The sequence below is a fragment of the Acanthopagrus latus genome, chromosome 7 (genome assembly GCF_904848185.1).
Source record: "Acanthopagrus latus isolate v.2019 chromosome 7, fAcaLat1.1, whole genome shotgun sequence".
Lineage (NCBI taxonomy): Eukaryota > Metazoa > Chordata > Actinopteri > Spariformes > Sparidae > Acanthopagrus > Acanthopagrus latus.
In genome coordinates, this window is record NC_051045.1 from 15,740,977 (window position 1) to 15,765,943 (window position 24,967).

Sequence of the window (24,967 nt, forward strand, 5' to 3'; positions counted from 1 at the left end):
GCTCGCTCCCTAAGAGGACGCTACCTTGCTGGACTCTGGGCTTCTTGAACAAGCTGGCGGAGTGGCGCAGTTTGCACGCCCAGTTTTTGAATTTGCGAGTCCAGGATTTCTTGCTAACAGGATTTCTGATACTAGGACATGTCAGGTTTAGGCCAAAATATCCACCTCCTGCATTGTGCTTCTGCTGTCCATGCCGGAGGGGGATTGGGTGCTGATTGGGGGGCCACGATGCGTCTCCAGTGGTACTGGTGTCAGAGTGTGGAGGTACAGCCTAGAACAGTTAAGACAGTTAAAGAGTGGCCGCATTGGAGTTGATACGTTCAAAATGAGAGGGACTTAAAACGAGTAGGGTCACATTTATACAGCTATACACTGAAATATAAACAGTAAAATAATGTAAATTCAGTACAGTGAAAGACAAAGACTCAAAGTCTTTTCTGTCGTGTTCACTCACAAGAATGGTTGGTTCTCCTGGTATGGGTGGGCGCTGGGGCCCAGCAGAGTCATCCTGACTGGGATGCAGAAGAGAGGTAGGCAGGGTGGAAGAGGCAGAGGTGGAGGGGAGAGATGGGCCAGGCTGTTGATCCACAAGGCCCAGCTGCGCAAAGTTGGGCACTTCTGAGGGAGCTTCCACTCCTACCCCATCTCTCTCCGGGTCAGGGGAGGTAGAGGAGGAACGGGAGGTGGTCGAGGAGGTAGAGGAGGATGAGGAGTGAGGGGATGTATCTGAGGAGGAGGCAGGTGGGGGAAAAGATGAGTGGTGGATTGACTGTGGCTCAGACGACTCATCTCCTCCTGCTGATGTGGAGGCAGCTGATGTAGGGCCAGAGGCAGCTCCTCCGCCTGGTGCTGCTCCGCTGCTGTACTCCTGATACAACAAGTTCCTCAGTTTCTCATCCAGAGTCTTTATACGGTTGTCCACAAATTCAATTTTTGGGGGGCCTTCACTGTCTGACTCGGCCACAGATGATGGCTGAGCAGGTGACGGTGTCATTGTGAGGGATAGAGAGGGTAAGGGGGCATCAGCGGTGCCCAGACTGAGAGGCGGTAGAGAGGAGTCAGAGGGAGGGTGAAAGGGGGTAGAGTAGCTGCATGTGTCCTCTGTGAAACTTGTCTCTCCTGTGGACACCTCTGACTCTGACATCTGTAGAGAGGACTGCTTCTGCAGTGGAAAATGCTGCTGTTTCTGGGGCGTCTCCATGGCTTTAACTGCCTCTTGTTGCTGCTGTGACTGTGACTGTATGTGTTGATGTGCCAGCTCAGCAGGAATTTGAGCTTGTTGAGGAATCTGCTGTGATGGTACAGGGCTAACATTTAGCTGTGATTGTTGTTGATGAAACTGTTGACTTACTGACAGGGGTAGCATCTGGGTTTGATCTGGCTGCAAAGCCACAGCTCCCATAAACAGTTGCTGCTGCTGCTGCAGCTGTAGCTGCTGCTGCTGTAGCTGCTGCTGCTGTAGCTGCTGCTGAACCATCTGTTGTTGCTGCTGCTGCACCATTTGCTGTTGCTGCAAGTGTAATGTCTGTTGTAGATTTAACTGTTGCTGGTGCTGGTGATCAATGTGGGCCTGCTGTTGGGGCATTACAGTAGCTTGTGGTGCAATAACCTGCTGTGGTGACTGCTGTAACTGAGGCTGTTGCAGCAGCTGTGGGGCATACTGTTGTGTTTGCTGTTGAGAAAGTGATTGTTGTGTCTGCTGTAGGGGCACTGGGGGCAAAAGCTGCTGCAGAGGCACAGACTGTTGTAACAACTCGGGCCGAGGCAGCACCTGCACATCAGTCAGTTGTTGCTGAAGTGTTATTTGTTTCTGCATTAGTTGCTGATGGTGTAACTGCTGGAGGGACTGTTGCAGTGATCGTTCCTGCTGCAGCTGTATTTGTTCTTGATACACTGGATGTTGTGGTTGTAGTTGACGCTGTATCTGTTGTGCTTGTTGATCAATCTGCGTTGCCTGCACTTGCTGTTGAACTGCTGGTGCCTGCTGCTGTATCACAGGCTGTAGCTGTGACTGTGGCTGTGGTTGTAGCTGTGTTTGTAGCTGTGGCTGTAGCTGTGGCTGTAGCTGGGGTTGCTGTGGGGCTGGTTGGGCCACCTGGGTGAGTGTCTGTTGCTCCATGCCAAGTTGGCTTACTACTGAAGAGATCACTGTAGCAGCAGCAGGAGGAGGAGAATGAAAAGTGGCTGAAGACTGATCCACCGCAGGGACACATGGCCTGGAAGTAGGCATCACTGTATCCCCTATACTTTGACCTACATTTGAGCAACCACTGGTTCCAGGAGAAGAGAGTACATCTGGCAGAATGGTGGTGGGTGTGGGAGACACAAAGGTAGGAGCAGTGGACAAGGTGGGGTTAGCAGCAGCAGCAGCAGTAGCAGCAGTAGGTATTTCAATGGATGAGGGAGCACTGGGAATTTGGTCAGCAGAAGCTAGGGTGAGGGGACCGCCTGCAGCAGTGATAGGAACGGAAGCTTCAAGAGTGGAGGCTGGTGCGGAGATGCTCTCAGAGGCAGTGGTGATAGGGGCCAGGGCAGTAAGAGCTGAGGGAGCCATGGAGGCAGGGGCTGAGACAGTAGAGACTGGAGGAGAGATGGCAGAGAGAGTGGGGCAGGGGGGAGAGGCCACTCCGGTCAAGGACTCCAGACTCTGGGATCCTTCCTCTTCTACATCCGCACAGAGGAACATATGGTTAGTTTCTGTTATGTTGTCAACTTAGTCATGTTAATAAGCAAGAGCATTATAACAAATATGGGTAGTGCTCACCTTTCTCTGCTTGGGGAGACTGAGGTATCCTCGCCTCTGAAGCGGGTGGTGGTGTGCCTGCTCCCTGGCTGGATAGAGAGTCTCTATGGCGGATGGTCTGGTTGATAAAGAAACGCCAGCGTCCCACTGGGGAAGAATGGGGTACCGAGTCCACTGGAAATCATAAATATATTTTACTTGTTATTAAAAGTCAAGTTACAGCACATAAAGCTTTTTCTCACGTTGTAGTTCCACTTTTTTGTGAATGAGAAACACTTTAATCATAATTTACCTGAAGAGCCAGTTGGTGTGCTCACATGCAGCTGGTCAGTTGATCCAGTCTAATAAAGACATAATGATTCAAATGAATTGATATTCAATCAAAAAAAACAAAAACAAGAAAAGGTTGATGGAAATATGCAAATCAACATACCAGTGAAAGTGTTTGAAGAAGTTCATGAGCTTTCTTGACTATGGCTCTAAGCTCCTCAACAAATTTCTCTTTCTCAACATCAAGGACAAAGTCCTCCTCCACCTGTGAGCAAAATCAAAAGAAACAGCAATGATTAAAATATATAAAAACGTTGGTTTTTTTTTGTTTTTTTTGGGGGGGGGGGGGGTGTTGTCTGTGTGAATACATGAGCAGTCTACCATGTATTCTGCTATGTCCTCCGGTGCATCGCCTTCAATGTCGAATTTAAATGTCACCATCTTGTTGCTATGCGTCTCCAACTGGCACTCCACCATATTGTCACCAGTGCCGGACACCTGTGATTAGGAAACGAGTTAACATTATATACTCGTCTGTTAACTTTAAGAACATAGTTGTTTTTTTTTTGACATTTTCTTTTCACCTGGAGCATGCTCAGTTGAAACTGATGTGAAACCTTCTCAGGCCTCTGACAGGAAGCTCTTCTTTGATTTTTTAATTTATCTAGCTTCCCATTGGCCAGGAGCTGACAGGTTTCTTCTCCATTAGCTGGAACAGACCTGTGGGTGGTAAAGTAGCAGGGTTTTAACACATTGTCCAGTAAATGATGGGTTCCATAGCAAGACTCTGACCACATACTGTAACTGCATTGTCTGTGAGTTGCTGAAAATAAGAACATTATCTAAAAGCCATACTTGTATATGTAGTACACATATGTATTAATAACATACTGTACAATTTTCACACTATTTTATAACATCAAATATACATCTAAATGCCTTCTACATGCACATTGGAAGACCATTACCCACTCTGTCTGGCAATATACTGGTCTCATGGAAGAACCACCCGTACAAACAGATTTGTTCTGGTGCGTCCAAGTTATTAAGGAATGAAACTGACTAAAATGAAACATGCAACACAGACAAACTTAATGTAAAATTAATTATAATGTTCTGTTTATGATATCATATAGTTGAAAAAAAAGACTATATGATTTTTATTGGCATTTTCTGAAATGAAACATTATACTAGTTTGTAGGATCTTTTCTCTGTCCAGTATCAGCCTCTGTTACACCAACAGTGTTACATCATCTTCTGTTGGCTATTTTTACTTCTTTCAAACTCAGTGCCAACTGAACAATGATTAAGCACTTTTTGACAGGACCGGATGGAAAAGTATTAACAAGCCGGCAGCCTTAACGTCAACACATTTAATAGCATCATGCCTGAAGAATGGCAAATATTAGCATGTTCACCTGGGTGTTGTGCCAACATTACAGCTGATCCAAGATGAACATGATCAATACCTGCAGAGTCAGTAGACCCAGAAGTGAATGCCAATTGTACATATTCACAAAAGCCAGATGTTAGGACCACTTTGCTGCTGAAACCAGCGGTTTAAATCATTTCCTCTTTATTGCTGCTCTGATGATAACAGCTTTACTATTACTATGTTTTTTATGGTTTATTGGTTGAATATGTCTTTTTACTAGTTGTTATCATTTTGTGAATTAAACTTTCCCAATAATGAAAGGGTACATTTATCTTGGAACACTCACATGAGTAAGTGTCACAAAAAAGAGAATATTTTTGCATGAGGCCCAATGACTTTAAGAAGTCTAATTATGATTAACATGTACATTCATTGGCCTTGTTCAGCTGTTTCCAAATTAAGGCGCACAGATTCTCCCAGTATTTCTGCTCATGCAGCTTTGTCTGATGAAAATGGACATACTGAAAGACCTTTGACTATTACCAGCAAACAGAGCTAACATCAGACAACAATGATATCAGACATACCCTGAAGAAGAATGACGTTCTGTACTTGACAGGTACGGACCATCCTACAGCATCACGTGAACACAGACACAAAGGAGTATGCAGGCACACAGGAAAAAAACAGAAAACAATTAGAAACATCAAATGCGAAGAAAGCTGTAGTGTAAAAATGGATATTACATTTACTAACATATTTAAATATTCATTTTTTTAAAGAATTAAAACTGGTTAGTTTGAATCAAAATGGCAAATGATGAGGTAGCAGTATCATCTTGCAGGTATGTCAGCAAAGTAAAATTATTTTGTAATTAACACAGCAAACTTTCATTCTTCCTGTACCTGAGCAATGCCCAGCAGGGAAAGGTCACAGTCTTGCAGCGAGGCTTGGGGCAGTTTGGGGGCATTAGAATCAAGCGCTTGTAGAGTAGTGACAGGCAGAGGGGAAGTGGGGATAAAGTCGGCCTGCCCGGGTAGGGTTACCTGGGCCGCTGGTGGAGATGAAGGCAGCTCTGGTACAGGGGCAGCAGCAGGATGGTAGGATGGTAGGGATGGAAGAGATGGTAGTGATATAGGGGAACATGAGGTATGAGAGGGGCTATGGGGTGTTTGTTGTGCAGGAAAGACAGCATGGTGCAGGACAGGCTGTTCAGCGATAGGTGTCTCAGTGTGTGTCTGAGTGTGAGAATGAGCCTGTGTCTGAACATGTGTCTGTGTTTGGGAGTGTATTTGGGCCTGAATGCTGGTTTGTGTGTGAGTGTGGGCTGGCAGCATCGGCTTCACTTGGTGCTGTGGAGACGGAGGGGGGCCTGCCACTAGATGACTATATTGGGGCAGGGTCCTGGTCTGGGACTGAGGCCCGGCCACATTACTGGTGACTAACGGTGCAGCGGGATGGGTCACCAGATGTGAAGGTGGGGTTGACAGCTGACTCTCCTCAAGGGATAACAAAGCCTGCTTTGGACCTTGCTGGATGGGAGCTTGGGTGGGCTGTGCTAATATTTGGGCCTGCGGAGGAGGTGGAGCTTGTGGTTGCTGCGCTTGAGGAAGCTTCTGTAGTGGTTGCTGGTATTGCCCTGTGGACTGAGGGATAGTAGGCTGGGAGATGGGCTGGATGACTGAGGGGTCAGTAGTATTTCCATGGGGCTGCTGCTGGGACTGAACCACTGGTTGCAGTGCTGTTTGGCCTGGAACACAGGCTTGTCCAACCTGCTGAACAGGATGAGGAGAGGGGACAAAGTTTGCAGGGTCAAGTGCAGAACTGAGACTTTCTGGTGTAGGTCCAACACTTCCAGCTGGGCCAGGAGACAGAATCGCCTGCTGATACTGCAGGACAGGATCTTGCTGCTGCTGTTGTGTAATATGAGTAATATCCTGCTGCACATATGGCATGGCGGGGTGGGTAGGCTGAGGGACATACTGAGGGGTCAAAAGGCTGGTAGCGGCATGAGCATGCAATTGGATAGGTGGTGTGCCTTGAGTTTGTTGCTGGAGCTGTGGTTGCATGACCCCTGGCACTTGAGCCTTTTGCTGAACAACATTCTCAGGTTGGATCTGACTGGGAATTGAAGTCATTGCAGCTGGAGTCTGGACAGCAGCTTGGCTTTGTTGGCCCATCATCTGAATATCCACCGCTGGACCCTGGCCATGTTTTGGCTGGGACAGGTGCAGAGGCTGACTCTGGATTAATGGCTGAGCGGTTACTTGGCTCTGTGTGGTAGCAGCAGGTCCTGGATAACCAGTCTGTAGCGGAACTTGCTGGGTCTGGATGATGTGGGTTTGGCCCTGGATCATTGCCACTGGAGGAGTAACTTCGGCCTGAGCTGCTTGGACTGTGGACTGGGCTATTAATTGGACTGGGAGCTGGCCCTGGTTCTGGGGAAGAACCTCACTTTGTCCTTGTTGGGTGAGGACTTGAGCTGGGACAATAGCAGGTGTCTGGACAGGGATCTGTGTAGTCTGAATGGCCATAGGAACCTGGACCTGCGAGACAATTTGAGATTGGTGCTGAATCACCTCGGTGCCAGCTGGAGCCCTAACTGGGATATGAGGTTCCATCACAGAGGTGTGATGCTGAGACTGGGCAACAAGTGCTTGTTGCTGGATCAGTGCTGCGTGATGTTGCTCCATCACTTGCTGCTGTGTGAGCGAGGTATGGGGTGGAAACTGAGTGGTGTTTAGTTGTGCGCTGCACGGGTGCTGCTGAACCTGCGGCTCACTGTTACTTTGTGGAATCGGGACAGCCTCTTGTTTCTCACTTTGCTGACGCTGAATGATGGCTGCTTGTTGCTGCTCTTGAATCTGTTGCTGTATCAGAGCCTGTTGATGTAGTCTCTCAGCTTGTTGTTGCTGCAGCAGGACTTGTTGCTGACGCTGCTGTTCGAAATGTTGCTGCAGCAGAGCTTGTTGTTGCTGCTCCATCTGCTGCTTGAGTTGCACTTGTTGCTGTTCTTGTTGCTGTTGCTGTAGCTGAACTGTCTGTTGTAGCTGATGCTGTTTTAAAATTGCCTGCTGCTGTAAATGCTGTTGTATTAGCGCTTGTTGCTGTTGTTGTTCCATTTGATGGAGTAAGGCCTGCTGCAATTGTTCCTTTTGCTGTGTCTGCTGTAATACAATTTGTTGCCTCTCAGGTTCTTTTTGTACTCCAGCTTGGTGTTGTCCAATTTGTTGATACATCTGGTTCTGCTGCTGTTGCTGTAGAGGAAGCTGTTGTTGCTGCTGCTCTAACTGATGCTGTAAAAGCACTTGGTGTTGTTGCTGTTGTTGTAAAAGACCTTGCTGTTGCTGCTGCTGCTCTTGCTGTTGAATAAGAGTTTGCTGTTCCAACAATTGTTTGTGTAGAAGAGATTGCTGCTGCTCCAGTTGTAGCTGGGGTTGTTGTTGCTGCTGTTGAAGCAAAGCTTGCTGTTGTTGCTGATCACGCTGTTGCTGGACATATGTCTGATGCTGCTCAAGCAGCAAAGCTTGTTGTTGTTGCTGCTGTAATAGAGTTTGTTGTTGCTGAAGCTGTTGCTGTAGTGGTTGTGGTTTTGTCATGGTCTGCTCACGAGGATCCACTGTTGTTTGAGGTTTATAGGTCTGAGTTTGCTCTCCTGGCTGTGCCAATGACACAGCTCGCTGCTCCATACCTGTTTGTGTAGATAAAACTTGCTGCTGAGGAGTTGTGAGTACAGGAGGAACAGGCTGCTGTACAAAGATCTGCTGCTGAGGCTCATGTTGATGTATCTGGACAGCTGTAGCTGAAAGGCTCTGTGGATGATGCTCGATTGGGAGCTGAGTGGTACTAACTTGTTGTTGTTCGAGCAGAGTGGCCTGGGCCTCCATTTGCTGTTGTGGCTGTTGCTGAAGGGTGGAGGTCTGGGGATCCATCCCTGTCTGTTGTTGTTGGACAATAGTCTGCTGAGGGATCATGACGGGCTGTGTTGGCTGGGGTGCTGCCTGGGGAATTATGTCAGTGATCTGCATGGGAGTGGCAGGGGGTTGGGTCTGCTGAGCGAGGGGCACAATGTTCCCTGCTAGTCCAGCAGGCTCACCGACTGACATGGATGTAGTGAGAACGTTAACGGGTGTGTGTGGGGAAACAGGGGGTATGTATGACTGTGAGGGGGCCATTGAGCCATGGGGAGTGGCAGTTTGAAATGCATCTGATGGGAATGTTTGTGACTGCTTAGTGATAATGACAGAATGGTGATTTGGTGTTGAAAGAAGAGGGAAAAGAAAGTAGTAGAACAATTAGGTAAGAATAAGCTTTGGTAAAAGCATCAATCATCAACACATTTAATTATAGAACAGGGTTTCCCACAGTGTTTGATAGAGGAGGTGGGCTGCCTCACCTGGAATATAAACTGCACAGCTAAAATTAGAAAGTAAATGCACTTCTACTGAGTACAACATTAATGAAAAATGAGCACAGAGAGGCTACACCATATATTAAATCTTAGCACCTCCACTATCTAATTTCCTGGGGGAAACCCTCAACAGCATACAGTCAGATGATCTCAGAGGATTATGAGGATGAATCATTGTTGGGTAAATAGTTACTTGACGGGGAAAGAACCCAAAATGCAACAGAGCAGTGGCACCATAGCTTTACTTCCATTAACAGTAACAGTACATATTTTAGCCACAATGTAAATATGGCTTTCTATTTAAACACATATTTGTATCATCACTCTTTTCACCTGAAAATATTGTTGAGGGACACTTGGGGATATCTGTTGAACCATGGAAGTGGGCTGAAGAAATGTCTGGCCAACAGGTCCCCCTCCACTTTGGCCTATGGACATGCTGGACATACTAATACTCTGGCCAATGAGAACACTTCCACTCTCACCAATAGGGACCATCTGAGGAAGTGCCGACGCACCAGTGCTCTGTAGTGCAAGTAAATAGTTAGTGCACATGTGATTTATAAATACAAAAGATTCAATCAAGGATTAATGGATCAGTTAATCAACTGATCTATTAATTGTTGACTGAATAAAGACAAAACATTGCATAGACTTACAGATGCAGCAGGGGGGAGAGGAGTCTGGGAGTGCGTGTATGACTCCCCTGGCTGAGAGTACGCCTGGCTTTGTCCACTTGCATAAGATTCACAGCTGGCAGATCCAATGCTCTCGCCTTCAGAGACAAGACAACACAAAATAAGAGGGAATGTAAAAACACATACTTGTCAATGTTGTATTTTTCACTGGGTGTTTTACATTTGTTCAACTTCTGTTATGTCTATGTCTATTAACTCATAAACAACGGTCATACAGTCTTTTCTGCTTAGGAAGGTTTCTCACTGAGTGAAATGACCCAGAGGTATCCAAGCTGCAGGTCTAAATGTTAAGGAAAGGTGCTCCAATGCCTCATTTTTACTCTCCATTAGCATACAGAACACTGAAATATCCTCTACTAAAGGAAATGAGAAGATGGCATCTCAGATTCTCTTCACACTGTGATTGTTTTTCTAAGTCTTTATGAATAATCCTTCACATCTCTCCTTGATTTTGTGACATTTAACATCAACATCAAGGAAAGGTGCTTAAGAGAAGACATGGGATGTTAATTTTGGGATGATTTGACAGCAGTCTTAGCATCCCTTTCTAATAAACTCCTGGCAAATAAAATACATCATGAAGATGCACACTCTACCTGGCAGACCAAGTGTTGTCCCACTGAATATGTGCTGCTGCCTGACATGCTGGTCCACTTCAGGCAATTCCTCAGACTCCTGCCCTCCTCCTCCTGCCCCTCCTGTCTGTCCGGCTGCTTGTCCTGGCCCAAGTGAGGATGGGCAGTACTGATGAGAAAAGGTGTAGGAGGTGAGATTGGAGTCTCTTCTTTCCTCAAAGCCCTGCTGCTGTAGGAGCAGCTGCTGCTGGCGACGCTCCCGTGACTTTTTGATCAGATTTACTCTGTCCCGGATGGATTTTCCCACCACTTTGGCATCACTCTCATGGAAGAATCCTGACTTCACCTGAAAGAAAGAGAGAAAGTTGTGACTAAAGATAGGCTGAGTGAATCTAGGTCAGAAAGAGGGAGCTTGAAATGGCTGATAAATGAGCTGAAGGAATTCCCACACCTGATCTTCCTTTAAGCTTTGAGGCATCAAAGCCTTTTCCCAGTCTAGCCTATCCCACAGTGGACATTCACTGCCCCCATTTTTTCAAGTAAGGAGTGTCCCAGAGTCTCACCATCTCTAGAGCCACTTCCTCAGCACTATCATTCTCCAGATCGTAGCTGAACTCTATGGCCTCATTGTCTTTGTGCTTCCCTTTTAGCTTCTTGGGCTCTTCCACCCAAATCCGAAGAGCCAGACAGTCCTGGGTGCCTGTGTCCTCCTCTGCCAGCTCCACCCGGACTCCTGTGTCCTCCCCAAAGAATGCATGATTCAGGAGGTCTCTGATGGAGAGTCTGTCAAGCAAAAGACAACAATCAGGAATCCTACTTCAGACAGTGCAGTATGTCATGTTATAGGTATAATAGGAATAAAAATGAATAATAAAACTTGCTAACCTCTGGCTCTTGTTCTGACGAATGCAGCCTTCGATGATTTCTTTGATCTCTGGGTCATTGACTTTATCAAAGCTGGCTGGCTTGATACCCTGCCGCAAAACAAATCAGATTTGATCAGCTGAACTAGCAGGAAATTACCCAATTAGGTTTTGGATTATTGAATATAATCATTGAAGGCATTTTGAAGATGGAGCCTGATAGATGGGACTGCATTTCAAATGAATAAAGAATTACTAAAGAAGTAGGTCTACACATGTCATCACCACAAAGGTGCTGGGTAATGCAGTCAGAGAGACTCACGCTTGTGACTTTGCGATAGATCTGAGCAGCATTTTGGCACTCCGAATACGGGTATTCTGAAGTGGCCATCTCCAGCATGCACATCCCGAAGGCGTAGACATCCACTGACTCATCATAGTGCTCCTCATACATCTCTGGAGCCATGAACTCGGGGGTTCCTGTGAAGACCAGATGGCAGTTCACTAAACAACTAAAATACTGTTTCACCACTATCATTGTTTACAATCTGAATTTAGAGTCACATGATGCTGTCCACAGAACACTACTTCCCCAGAGTCAATGGAAGAATTAAAATTCAGTTGAAACTCTGATAACAATCTTCCCAGCAATTGCTCTTGCATACTGAGTTAAACTTTATTTAGCTAAATGGTGCTCACAGTGCATTGATTAAGTTGGCTTACAGAGCCAACATCACGTCAGTGGTCTCTGTTTACGTTAAGTGCTGCCCACATGGATTTTAGAATTATTCTGTCGATAATAATCTATACTCCGAGGCAGCTGTGGCCCTCTAGAAAAATCCAAACACTGCTGAATGCAATGAAAAGTATATCTATAGGCTCTGACTCAGTTTGCTGACAGAGTACTTCCCACGCATACTTTACTTGGGCGGTAGGTGAGCTATATTTGACATCTCATGTTAGCATTTTTTTTTTACTTTAATTATTTTATCAGACCAAGAAAACAACGCCATCTGGGATTGATTAACTAGTGGATAATCTGCCCTCACACGACCCCTCCTGTGTACTGACATTCACACATGCTCTGCTGAAAAAACAGAGCGAGAGTGAGAGAGAGAATTACATCCCTCCTGTAAACACAGGATAGTGAAAGCAACACGACCTCTTCTATTTAATGTAGGCCTACTTACGCAGTTGTTTTACACAAGCTTCTAAATGCACCTGGTTGTTGTGACGTATAAAGGATAAAGTGTTGATGGATAAAGTCAACAGAGCAGACACATACTGGGAGAGAAAAACCAACTATATGCCTGGCATTGTAGTTGTATGTAGTTGATCTACCTATGTGGCATACCTATAACACTCTTGGCAAAGGAGGTCCGCATAAGAGTGGCCAGTCCAAGGTCGCCTATTTTGACTGAGCCTGTTGGGCCTGTTATGAAGATGTTGTCACACTTGAGGTCCCGGTGGACTATTGGAGGAGTCCTGGTGTGAAGGAAGTGAAGTCCCTTTAGAATCTGCCTACACCAGCTCCTCAGGACTTTGGGTTTCATCACCTTAAAGCGTTTCAGGTAACTGTGCAGACAGAGCAAAAGCAGGATTTGTAGTCACACTGCCAAATACCTACAGAACAATGGTGCTGATATTTGCTAACTACAAAGGTGGGAGTGCAGCTTGGACTGAACTGTAGCTGATGACCTCAGTCAGAAAACTGTATTGCTTTTTCCAGTCCTTTCCTGATATGTAAATGATGATGTATAATGTACATCAGCTTAGATTTGTTCAGTTATTTTAAGTGCCTCATTACTACATATTCATTTGCAGCAGACAGCGGCTGTCTGTGGGTGACATTAACTCAAGCTAATGCCGTGACATGGCCAAGACATACAGACAAGTATATTAGGATTAGAGGATTTCATGTCAGTCAGAGACTATCCCTAAAAGATTACGCTTAATAGAAATGATAAAATGACTTAACCTAATGACAACGATAATGAGCTGTCATCCAGTGAAGAATAATAGATATAAGGAGGGTGTGCTAACGTTTTGAGTGTTCCTGAAGTCATGAGTTCAGTGACCAGAACGATGCACTTCTTGCCGCGGAGCACAGATTCCCAGGAATCATAGAAACGGACGATGTTGGGGTGCTGAAGCCCCTTCAGCATCTCTGCCTCCTCCTTGAAGCGTTGCTGTTCTGCCTTGGTCAGCTTGCGGTCCTAAGGTGAGTGGAACACAACAAGTTATTTGGTGTGAATTTTCTATATACTGACTGGCAATTCCAACACAAAACATTTTTTTTATTTATTTACACAAGCTGTGCAAACATGATACTGCTACCTGACACTACACTCATTAATGTGCGCTAACACCTAATGCCACTAGATGGTACTAGCAATACAGAGTTGCAGCAGTACTGAGGCAACACCCAAGCCTTAGCTCTGTAAAACACATTTGTACTGTATCTGCCACACATCCCCAGTATGGCAGACAGAATGGACGCGGCAGAAATCCAATTCACTGACACTGGCAGCATCCCACAGGAACTGAGGCAGCCATTGAATAATTCTGTTACACCAGGGCATAGGCTATTTTTAAAACCTAAGACTTATGCACTTGCTCAGTTCTGCAGTTGGAAAATAATGTTGTATTATGTCTCTTATTACGTGTGTATTCATATGCATAATTGTATTTTCTTAAACCAATGGTCCTCCAATGATATCTGCTGTATACATACAAAAAATAAACACATCTTTAAATCACCTGAATATCAGATCACTTGGAAATTGTGTTCAAGAATATGCAAGTGATGTGATAGTGAAATAATATTAAATAATTAAACACAGAGCTCGCAATCAAAGCATTCATGAAATCCTGAGTGTCCCCACTGTGCCGGGGCCTATTTTTAGACTTGTCACAAACAACTGTTGTCGTCCATGTGCAAAAATAACAAAACATTTCAGGTCTGTGGTCTTTTGACCTTTGTTGACCTTGCGACCTGCTGTTCATGGGCAATATTAGATGGTATTGAAAAGTTTGAAGAGAGCTTTTATCCATTTTGGAAAAGAAAAAAATAAGCAAAGAAAAATAACCAAACAACGTGTCTGACTCTACATCTATGGGGGAGTCAGATGGCAGCCACCGTGGTGTCACAGACAGGCCTCACTATAAATAGAAGTCATCATAACACTGGCTTTTCATTGATCGATTCCATTGATGTTCAGCTTTTTGCTTTACACCAGGCTTCCCCTATGGAGTCAATGTACTGCAAATGTTTAGATGAAAATAAAAATATTTTTATGTGATGCAGTTCCAAACTTTGTATCATCATGCACCTTCACCCTGTGTGTCTGTGTTTTGTCTTCTCATATATCTTTTGCTCTCTGTGTATATACTTGTTCTGTGTCCTTTTCTGGAAGTACAGATGGAAGCAGTCCCTCCACCCCTCCCCTCTCAGCAGGGAAGTAACATCAACAAAAGGACTGCTCATAGTTGCACTCTTATGGCTAAGAATAAGTTGCCAGCCTAGGTCTACCCTGTTCTCATTCCTGTAACACCAACAGTCTCATGTAGCTACATGCAAGCATGCTTTTGCAATTGTGTGTGTGTACCTGATTGTGAGCAGGTGTGTCTAACCCAGCATAGGTCTCGATGCTGCCTATCTCTCCAGTTCCGCCAACCATATCTACATGTGTCATCGTTCTGCTTTATTTTGAAGGGAGCATTGCCTCTGTCTCACTCTTCAATCAGAGCATCAGTCTGCTTCACTGTCTGGCTCATGCTGAGACAGAGTCCTGGCCTGTGTGTCCCTGTCTGCTGCCTCCTCAGCGTTTATCATGTCTCCCTCTGAGTGTCGCATCAGACAGCCTTAGGTCGCCATTTGGCAAAGGTCACAAAGAGTTCAGCTGGTGAGCTTGTGTCTAGACAGGCTCACACAAACCTACTCTCCATCCGCAAACTCTCTCACACACACACACACACGCACACACACGCACACACACGCACACACACACACACACACACACACACACACACACCCCCATATTGAAGACTGGGGCATGACAACAGCTATACTCGCTCTTCAAGTGTTATTATAAAATCACAGTCCTTTTTCTATTGCCAAGACGGTTTAACTCACCAAAATACAATTACAGCTGTCGTGAGGCCTCCTTAACACTGACCTGTGTGATAAATGTAAGTGAATAATACTGTCTGAAGTCTTGAAAATGATGGCAATAATCTGGAATTGTATGCTAGAGCGTATAAGTCAAACCTTGGCACAGCAGCAGCTCACAAAAAACAGATCTGACAAACAAAATGGCACACCACGGGAAAAAGGGGAAAGAATCATCAGATGGAAATGGGGAAGCAGGGGAGAAACAGACAGAAAGTGAGGTAGAGAAAGTGCAGCTCAGGAGACAATGTCATAGCCCTTTCTTCCTGTAAATCAGCCTGATTGTTCTCCATTTCTGAAACCTCATGACGTAAATACTCTAGCTTTCAAGCACAAAGTAATATAGAAAGAATAAACATAATAGTTTGCATAAATTAGAAATACAGATAAGTGTATATTTGTATGTACATGCCAAAAAGCTGTTGATAAGTGTAGTTGTCTATACCATGGACTTCTGGGGGTAGCTGTAATTGTGGAAATACCTGAGACTGTTCACAAGGCAGCTACAAGGTGCTGTTTTCATTAAGTTTGTTCCGATAATGATACCTAATGAAATGTTTGGTCCTCCTTGGTATCGGCAAGACCAAACATGGTACTGGTGCATCTCTAGTTTCTAAGCACTCTTTGTGTACTTTGTGAGCCATGTCAAAGACAATTTTCGATCGTCTTGTGAAGTTTTTCTGATTCTGAAATTAACAAGAACACCAGAAAAGTTGACTCAATCCAAGAAAATTAATGATGTGTAATTTTTATGAGATTGTTTGAAACAAGGGCTTTGCAAAGTGTTGGGAACTTAAGGGCTCAAATGGAAATCGTTTTTTAAATGGTCAACTAAAAAATATGTGATTTTTAAGCAACCTAAATGTGTGGTCTGGGATGATATTTATGGCAGGAAAATTATTTGCATAATGGCACATTGAAGGGGCATAGCCTAGGCTACTTTAGTCCACTATACCAAAAATCCAAACTATGTTGTGTCCTCAAGTAACAGTCATCCATATGCATTAGTCACATCCAAAGCTGCAAACCTTTGGCCATGCTAGCTAGCTAGCTGATCAGCCCACCTAATGTATTACATTCTGATTTTACAGTATACGATGTGCATGACTGAGCATCTCTTAGCAGTTTCCCTGCGCATGTTATAAATTTTCCTTTGCCCTAGTTTACAATTTTCTTTTCATATCAGGTCCTGGGTTAAAATGTTATATCATAATTTCGCACTGGCATGCGTAGTGACCAGTTCAGCTGGTGCTGATGGAGAGCAAAACTTTCTCATTTGTTATCTTACACCAAGAAAATTAACAATTTGAAATTCTTCTGTAATAAACAATGCTTTTACAAGTGATGAAGCCAAACTGGCCATTTCAAAAAGTTACAGGGACATACCCCCAGTGTAACTAACAACTATGGTCAGATATATTGATTAAGCTCTATGGCTTTTTTGAGACTTTAGTTTTCTATATTGATTCAGTCACAACAAATACTGAACATGACAAGTTTCACACAATGTCTAATTGTAATTTATTCCGTAATACTCAGGGCGTTGCTATTCCCATCTTGTCCAAAGTAGTCCAGTCAGTTTGGTCATGCATGTTGTCACATGGCGCCTCAGTGACCAGAGTCTGAGCGCTACACCTTGGTAAACAAAGTAAGACCTATGACCTGGTTGTGCACCATGAGATTTTTTTTGGATCAGACATCTGGTGGAGCAGAAGGTCAAGCAGCAGGTTAAGCAGCCTCATAAAACAGGAAATGTACAGGATAGGGCTTACAAGGCACATTTGGTAGATGGTAAGAGGCCGAGGGGCTGTGAACGCCAAAGCACGTGAGCCTTAAAACATCTATTTTGGCAAACACTGCACAAGTGTCAGATATCATACAGACCACACAAGATGAGCTTGGATCCCTAGTTACACTGTTGTCTGAAGAAGGAGAGTGCTTCAGCTACAATGGGGAAAATAAGGCAAAAACAAGTAGGGGAGCATTAACCTTGCTGTAGGTTGATATTTGTACATTTATGAGAGCAGTGTACTGTATGACCCAGTGTGGGAGTAAGCATGTCAGTGTTTGAAAATCCAAGGTGGCGGGTGGCTAGGATTAGATTAGAGTAAGCTACAATAGACTAACAAGATAAATTGCAGGAAAAGGGCTGGCCGATGGATTAGAACCCGCGGACAGTGGGTCAAGTTCACTGAGCTTCTAGTGCACCGTGCTAGTTTTTCTTTTTAGGTGACCACTTGTTTGCAGGAGATCTTCTTATCTCTGTGTTTTATAGCTATAGGACATGTGTTATAAAAAGACAACATCTCATTTATGGCACCACACATCAATAAAAAATATTTGCTTTATCTCATATTATGTCTGTAAACAATCCCGCTCATCACATAATAACAAAGGTTTATTAATTGGCATCAATTCTACCTCAAGTCTGGCTTCCCTTTTTGCTTTGTGTTCTCTTTTTTGTAATGCTCTAGGTAACAGTCACCTTTGATCATTCACAGGTCCTCAGATTTATTGAATTCTAATTAGATTTTACAGTTAATACCAGTGCTATGTGGTAATGGCTCAAAAATTCAATACTAGAAATTACATTTCTGTTGCTGGTTAGGTAACGTGGCTTCAGCCCGAGGGACACTCGCCAACTGTCAGTGCCCTGGTTGAGCATTCATCAGGTCAGTGTGGTTGGATCAATTCCATCCCAGTCTAGTCTGTTCAGCTGTAGCCAATTTGATTTGGCCTCTCCTAATTTTAGTCATGCATCAATAGCCTGTTGTTGCTCTACCTGGCCTTGCCCATCTGGCTTTTCATAATCAGACACAACCAAGCTCTTCAACTCCTCCCTTTTGCTGTTACAATTCATTACAATGAGCCAAACAATGATTTCCTGGGACAAACAAAAAACCTTTAGTAAATATACTTGTTCTTGTCAAGGGAAAAGAAAGAAGATACTGTTTAGAAGCAGGCAGCTGGCAGTGACCAGAGAGGACCTCTCAACCCTGTCAATGTCTTAATTATCAAGATGTCAGCTGCAAAACCTGGGACCTAACTGGACATAGAGAAACAAGAGTGGCTAAACACTGAACTAGCGCAGAGAAAAGTGTCAACTCGGGAAAGAGAGGCTCGTGCTTGTGATGGCGCAGAATGTAAACATCAATGGTGACCTCCTTGGCTGAGATGTAATGCAAACTAGCTTAATTAGCTTAGTCAGATAGCCTCTTGTCTATAAGTAGGTGTTTGTTTTCTTCTGTGCCTTGAGTTTCTACATGCTCACAACAAGGTCTGTGGATTATCTTTAGTAACCGGGTCATGGTTTCTAGAAAAAGACATTGCTATTGAGTTTTTCAGGTGCATTATTGTTGGCCCTTTGAGCTCTGAAACAATCTTCATGTATAAAGACCATTACAGGTTAGAGGAAAAATATGTAATTCTCATTTTGGGGTGAGCTGTCCCTTTAATGCTACGCATAACCATGTCAAAGTCCCAGTTCTCTAATGGTTTTAACAGGGATGAGCCTTTTTACTAAGAATCATGGCACGGTGTTTGCAGAAGGCAGCCTCCTAAGCTGGCATTTATCTGCAAGCATAATTCCAAAAGCCTCTATAACAACACATGTTAAATATATCAAAAATTTAAGGTGGTAATCATCGTCCTGGCAGTCTTTAGTACTACAGACTCAACTCTAGTGTTTGTGGTCCTGTGAGTGTGACTGTGGCTTGGCTGGGCTGATTTGAGCTGGACCAGTCTGGGACGACTGGGTTGAACCAGTCTGGTTTCTGCTGCCCGAGTTGTGCTGTCTATGCAGGGTTTTTGTTCCAGCACCCACTGTAATTAACTCCCCTGGATCACTCTGCATGGTCACTCACACAGACAAAAAGTGATGGAGGGAGAGATGGAGGGTGGGAGAGGAAGAGAGGGGGAGGGTGACAGGCAGACACATACACAGCGGCATATGTTGACACAGACGGACAGACAGCAACAGCTTGAATGCAGAAATGTAATACATGTACACGACACGGACCAATACAGCCACTTAGGGTGATGGATGCCAAAATATATGACTGAAGCTGTCGCAACATCAGATATACAGCTCTGCCCTTTTAGGTGTGGAATTCCCAGGGAAAGGCAGAGGACAGAGGGGAGATGTCCGTACTGTGAACTTTAATTACACACTCTTTGAAGCTGCATTTGGACAGCTAATCCCTTGGCTTCCCTCTCTTTGTGGACACAGTAGGAGAGGAGCAAGGTGCTCCCAGGCTGTGGTTTCACAGGATAGTGGAGATGGCATCAAATGGTGCACTGGTTGGTCACAGGCTATTAATCCTGCTATCCCATTCATTGCCTGCAAATTAGGAGCACTGCACTGTCCGTAGTGTGTTTTGGTATTATTACAGGGTCCACTGTGCCGGCAATTTTATTACTGGAAACTGTGCTTCTAATTGGCAATGACTGTCATTTAACTTTTAAAGGTGTGAAGAATTGAGTCAGCATATAAGACATGTTTTGTCTTCACGACAGACATAACCAAATCATTTTAGACACTAGATTTTTACTCCACTGGCTTCATTTACATGCCAGATCTGATTTCAAGATTCTACATTTAACTTATAAAATATTACACAGAATTGCACCATCCTACTTATTACCCCCAGTTACTCCTCACATATGTGTGAGGGCTAAATGATCTCAAACTGCTGCTCTCCTAACTATTCAAAAAATAAATAAAACATCAGTTGGTGGGCAGACCATCTCTTTCCAAGCTTCATCTGCTTTGGAGTTGTTTCACACTCAATATCAAAAGCGAGCTCAGTCAACTCTTTCAATATTTAAATCAAAACACATATTTTAGCATCAGCCTTTGACCTCACCTCATCTGCTCTACATACTCACCACACTGGCTTTACAACTTACACTCCGCCTATGTGGGCTTGGTTACATATACGTATGTTGTGTATGCTACTTAAGCTGCTCATTACTGTTTTTAATGTATGTGAATAATTCCCTTTTTATACTTTTTATGTTGCCTATTTGCTGTTTTTATTACATGTACAGCACTGTGAGACATTCTGAGTGATACAATAAACTTGACTTGACAAGAATATTGCAATTTATTGTAAATAGTTAATTGAGATAAATCCACACTATACTACGGGTGGGACAAAATATTGATGGGGCAATATATCGCACTGCTTCCTATATGTCGCCAAATATCACTATTTTTAATGAAACATGAAGGAACAGATTCCCCTGATAATTTGAAATACCAGAGTCGCCAGTTCATGGCTATTTTACATGGAATGATGTCCACATGTGGACCAGCTGCAGTCTGTGTGTGATAAACAGACGTCAAGCAAGGGTCTACGCTTTTTTAAACTTTAGCTATTGTGCGATTCTGTGAAACTGACATCACAATGCAATGAATAAATACATAACGATATTAGCATGTATCACTAGATGATTGTCTTATTATCGCAGAACTGATGTATCGTGATACTATCCTAACGTACTGTGAATTGTATTGCGTGTTACTCTGTGATCTGTGATATTTGAAATCAAGGACACATTTATGTTTGCATCAAGTCTATCATCATCAACACAGTGATTCAAATCATTAATATCCAGTCTAATGCCTCTCAGCACTGTATAAGCTTTGGTCAAGTAGAGTAAATAGGACAGATCATGTGACCTGAGTGACTAGAATGTTGCTCTGAATGTGGCACTGGATCCATCTATAGGCGTGTGACCAGGCCACTGTGTGTGTGTGAGTGTGTGTGTGTGTGTGTGTGTGTGTGTGTGTGTGTGTGTGCCCATGTGTCTCTCTGCATGTGGTAAGTTAGTGTTAGCTACACGACTGCTCTCTGGGAGGGATGCCATGGTAATCCTCTATTTGGTTCGATGTCTCCCCCCCTGTCTGTCTCTCTGTCCGACTCACCATCACCTCCTGTGACTCTCCCTCATTTCTCACTCGGCCTTTTTCCCCTCTCGTTGCTATCATTGTGTGACTCACAATCTCTGTCTGTTTTTCCTCTAAAATGGTGTCTTCCTACCTGTTTGTAAATACACTCTAATCAGACCACGATTTATGCATGGAGACTTTCTAATTATCTCACTTATTTCTGACTGATGTAGCTGGTAATGGCTTCATGTTTCTAGACAAATATCCGGTAAAAAATAGCTTTTCTACATAAGATTAACTCTGACCCAATGCATTAGCAGAGGCAAAATTGGATATCACAGATTCAATATGGGTGCACAAATCAGCTTAAGCCTACTGTCCTTTCATTTTCAGAAAAATGATTTTCCAGCACAGATTTGCTCACGCTCTCAGGCTCACTGGGCTGGCTCCGCCGGTGTCATGAAAGAATGCTGTCGGCTGGCAAAATATATTAATGATGACATTATTATTCAAGGTGAAACAGGCTACCTTTTGCAAGCAGAGCAGAACTCTTCGAGAAAAAAAAAGTCCACATTGTGTGTTTAAGTAGGACTGAACAAGAACACAACAGAAAAATATAGGGAGCAGCAGATTCCACCTGCTGATGCGAACCTGATTCACTGAGGTGTTCGAATAAAACCAGAAAAGGTGATGGGGGCACGCTTGCTGCATGTTAGTCCAACAGACAGTCTGATCTCAAGGATTAGCCAAGGCTCTTGTTTTGGAATTATCTCCAAACCAAACACATGACTGACTTTCTCACACAAAGCCAGCAGTCAAATCAGATGGCTTACCACAACACAGCTCCCTATTGTGGGGCCAAGAGTCAGAGGGATGCATTTCTCCTCTCCTCCACAAGTCTGTCTCCCACCACATGTTGAATTCACACCATCAAACAATGTTTCCCATTACTCCCCAGCATGATAAATCCAGTTGTCTCCAGTATGTAAGACTTTAACAGAGCTGTGGTCTTAGATATTTACCAGTTTTCATGATTACCCTCCCACTGGAATGTCCATACATGACAAGAGTTTCTTACAGCAGTGTTTGTTCGGGTTACATCTGCATTTGCTACAATGTTCAATCTCTTTGCTCTGAGCGCAGAAAATGCCTCCCATTCACAGCTTCACTTTCACATGACGATTTACATTTCATACCTCATTATATTACACAATAGACAAAGTAAGCTGTGACATGTACCGTAGCCACGATACATAATCAAACCTGCCTAATTAAGAACGAAGTGTCAGACATATCCTTTAAGAACACAAACTTCTCATGATGCATGCTGACTGATTGATCCCAATTTCATAAACTAAGAAGGCAGAGTGAACATACACCCTCCAGGCCTTCAAGACATTTCTTAAATTAAAACACAGTGTCGTTAAAGCGATCCATTTCCCTGAAGTGTCATGAATGAATTAATATAATTCAAACTACTGCAGAAAACGCTTTTTCTAATAGGATAACCTATCACAACAAGCAGAAGCACTGACAGCCCGCGACTCTATTATTCATAACAGTCCTAGAAAAAGGAAAAGCCACCACTTTCACTTTGTGCTGTCACTCAACGACAAGTGATGCTCCTCCTTTTCAGCCCAGTCTCGGCTGAACTGCAGTCTCGCAGTATGAATAGCAAGCAGACGACATGCTGAGATTTCTAGATGTCAAGAGGAAGAGCTCCTGGGACATGTCTAATAAGATTCACTTCAAAAGAACAACACTGGGCTTAAAGCTCTCCAAAGTGCACTAATTGGCAATGTTATTTGCTGATATAAAGCACGGCTATTTACCTCTCAGGGTTAGCTACATTTTTCAATGCAATGTATATGTCAGGGATATTTTATCTTGCACATTACTCTATCTTCAGCTAATGCAGAATTAATAACTATGGTTTAATATTTGGCCTCGTGATTGATTGTAAAAAAAAAAAAAAAAAAAGAAGAAAAAAAGAGAACAGTCCTCTTACCTGAAGTTCACACCAAGCCACCTCCACCCATGTTTCTGTGTCCAGGCCTTTATACACAGTCTTGAAGGCTCCTCTGCCCAGTTCAATGTCAAACTTGAGGAACCTGCCTCCAGGAGAGGTGGCCACTGCCTTCATCTCTGCCTCCTCCTCCTGCTCCCGGTCCCTCTCCTTCCCCTTCTGAGGGGTTGTGGAAGAAGGAGCATCCTTGCCGGGCTCCTGGCTGGAGCTGGGACAGGATGGGTCGTGGCCCAATGCAGCACAGGATGAAGCAGCCCCTTGCTGCTGGGCAGTGCTGGTGAAGACCGAGTCTGAGGACCGCAGCTCCAGGTGGGGTGCACTGTGGGGTGCCTCAGGGAGCACCTCCACATCATCGTCCTCCTCACAAATCTCCACACTTTTCCTGAAGAAGCGCTTCTCTCTCCTCAGTCGTTTCTGGCCAGTGTCAACCGGTAAGGAGGGCGAAGAGAATGAAATAGGTCTGAGTTGGTTCTCCTCACCCGCCTGACTGGCTTCCCCTCCTCCTCCTCCTCCTCGGATTCCTCCATCCTCTCCTCCTGTTGCTTTCCTCTCCTGAGTCTGGGAGGAGGGGAAGTCCGAGGGGGTGCTGTGTGTCCTCCCCCTCTGTGGGTCAGCCCTGCCCTCCCGCTCCGTGTCCTCCTCCCTCTGTCCATCAGGTTTCTCAGTGGAGTCCTCGGTGCCGGTGGGCTCTCCTGGGTCAGTAGCCATGGGGAATGGCCTTTCCCACTCCTCCTAGACCTCCTCCTCCTCCTCCTCCAAACCTTTGCTCCTCTGTCAGTCCCCGTCTCTCTCTCTTTACGTGGTCACCCACTCGCCCCTTCTAGTCTAGCAGGCTGTTGTTTTCCAGTGTGGCAGGTGACTGAAGGCCGTCCTTAATCAAACCTTCTCCTCCTTGTCTTCCGATTTCTGTCTCCCGTCTCCCTTTATTAGAAGTGTTACAGTACACAGGTGGGTGAGACCACAGCGGCTAGTGAATAGTTTCTGTCCTCACTTTCCTCCTCACCATTTCCTACATTTTCTTCAAAACCCACTTAGGTGCAGTACTAATCAAAGTAAACCACACGTCTCCCAGCTCAAACACACACTGAACCGGGAGTTGTTTTTTTTTAAGCCTGTTGGGAAGCTGCAGTGTTGTTCCTTTCAAACTGTTGAGTGAACGTCTTCAAGTAAACCCTGCAAGACAAAAACAAAACAAAGCATTAATATTCAGACAGGCAGGGAAGAGAATTATTGTCAATGTTGTTGCCATTTTTAACTCTCTTAAGAAGGACGGAAGTGGCATGCTATTTGTAATAATGACATACATTATAAAGGAAAAGTCAGAGGGTCCCCTATACATTAGAGCAGGATCAAAGCTGGCATGATGTAGGGTTACATTTTGCAAAGCAGATGTTTATGTTATCCTAATTTTGATGCTATTATTTTTTCAGAGGTAAAAATGCTCTTATATCCCTAGTTATTTATTATTTTACGTAACCTGAGCACAGTGGGCAGAGTGACAGTTTGCACAGGAAGTCAGTCAACAGGAAAGTACTGTTTAGCATCTTAACAATGCAATACAACACAACAGGTGTTTGCCTTTGTAGTTAAGTTTGTCTTTTGTCCCTTCAAAGGAAAAGGTTTGGGCAGCCCCGTTTGTGAGGGACAAAATGGACCAGCACAAAAAAAGAAAATCCTCAGAGTGCCTTTGTAAGTATATGGATTTTCCAGAGTAGCCGAGTATGCCTGTGGTAGCGCAAATGACCACGTTCTCCTGTAATTAAGATATTGACTGGCTGGCGGCTGCATTTGTTTTGAAAGCAAGTGAGAGAAGGATACATACAATATTCTTGTTGTCTCGTTTGCTTATGTAGGTCATATATACCCCCTTTCAACACACGTGAACCAAGGTACTTCTTGGCTGTGCTCAGGTTTGTTTGGAACTGCGAACCACTTGAGAAC

At 44.3% G+C, this 24,967-nt stretch overlaps 1 protein-coding gene across 6 annotated transcripts in view; it reads right to left on the reverse strand.

Annotated features, from left to right (window-relative positions):
- The window catches only part of si:dkey-151g10.3 (serine/threonine-protein kinase WNK2), a 43,158-nt gene that overhangs the window by 8,346 nt on the left and 9,845 nt on the right, over nucleotides 1–24,967 (reverse strand). For 2 of the 6 annotated variants that reach the window (XR_005076271.1, XM_037105439.1), the window contains exons 2-19: nucleotides 23,009–24,199; nucleotides 12,980–13,152; nucleotides 12,291–12,511; nucleotides 11,259–11,416; nucleotides 10,959–11,047; nucleotides 10,637–10,856; nucleotides 10,095–10,419; nucleotides 9,460–9,575; nucleotides 9,134–9,325; nucleotides 5,295–8,618; nucleotides 4,977–5,020; nucleotides 3,598–3,733; nucleotides 3,395–3,511; nucleotides 3,177–3,278; nucleotides 3,036–3,084; nucleotides 2,765–2,917; nucleotides 455–2,664; nucleotides 25–271 (exon numbers count right to left, since the gene is read on the reverse strand). Coding sequence is in view for 5 of the 6 variants with exons in the window: in XM_037105439.1 (XP_036961334.1) it covers nucleotides 25–271; nucleotides 455–2,664; nucleotides 2,765–2,917; nucleotides 3,036–3,084; nucleotides 3,177–3,278; nucleotides 3,395–3,511; nucleotides 3,598–3,733; nucleotides 4,977–5,020; nucleotides 5,295–8,618; nucleotides 9,134–9,325; nucleotides 9,460–9,575; nucleotides 10,095–10,419; nucleotides 10,637–10,856; nucleotides 10,959–11,047; nucleotides 11,259–11,416; nucleotides 12,291–12,511; nucleotides 12,980–13,152; nucleotides 23,009–23,734 (8,602 nt within the window). In the remaining variant the exon portion in view is untranslated. The remainder of the gene's footprint in view (nucleotides 1–24; nucleotides 272–454; nucleotides 2,665–2,764; nucleotides 2,918–3,035; nucleotides 3,085–3,176; nucleotides 3,279–3,394; nucleotides 3,512–3,597; nucleotides 3,734–4,976; nucleotides 5,021–5,294; nucleotides 8,619–9,133; nucleotides 9,326–9,459; nucleotides 9,576–10,094; nucleotides 10,420–10,636; nucleotides 10,857–10,958; nucleotides 11,048–11,258; nucleotides 11,417–12,290; nucleotides 12,512–12,979; nucleotides 13,153–23,008; nucleotides 24,200–24,967) is intronic. The other 4 variants (XM_037105440.1, XM_037105441.1, XM_037105443.1 and 1 more) reach the window with 4 other exon arrangements.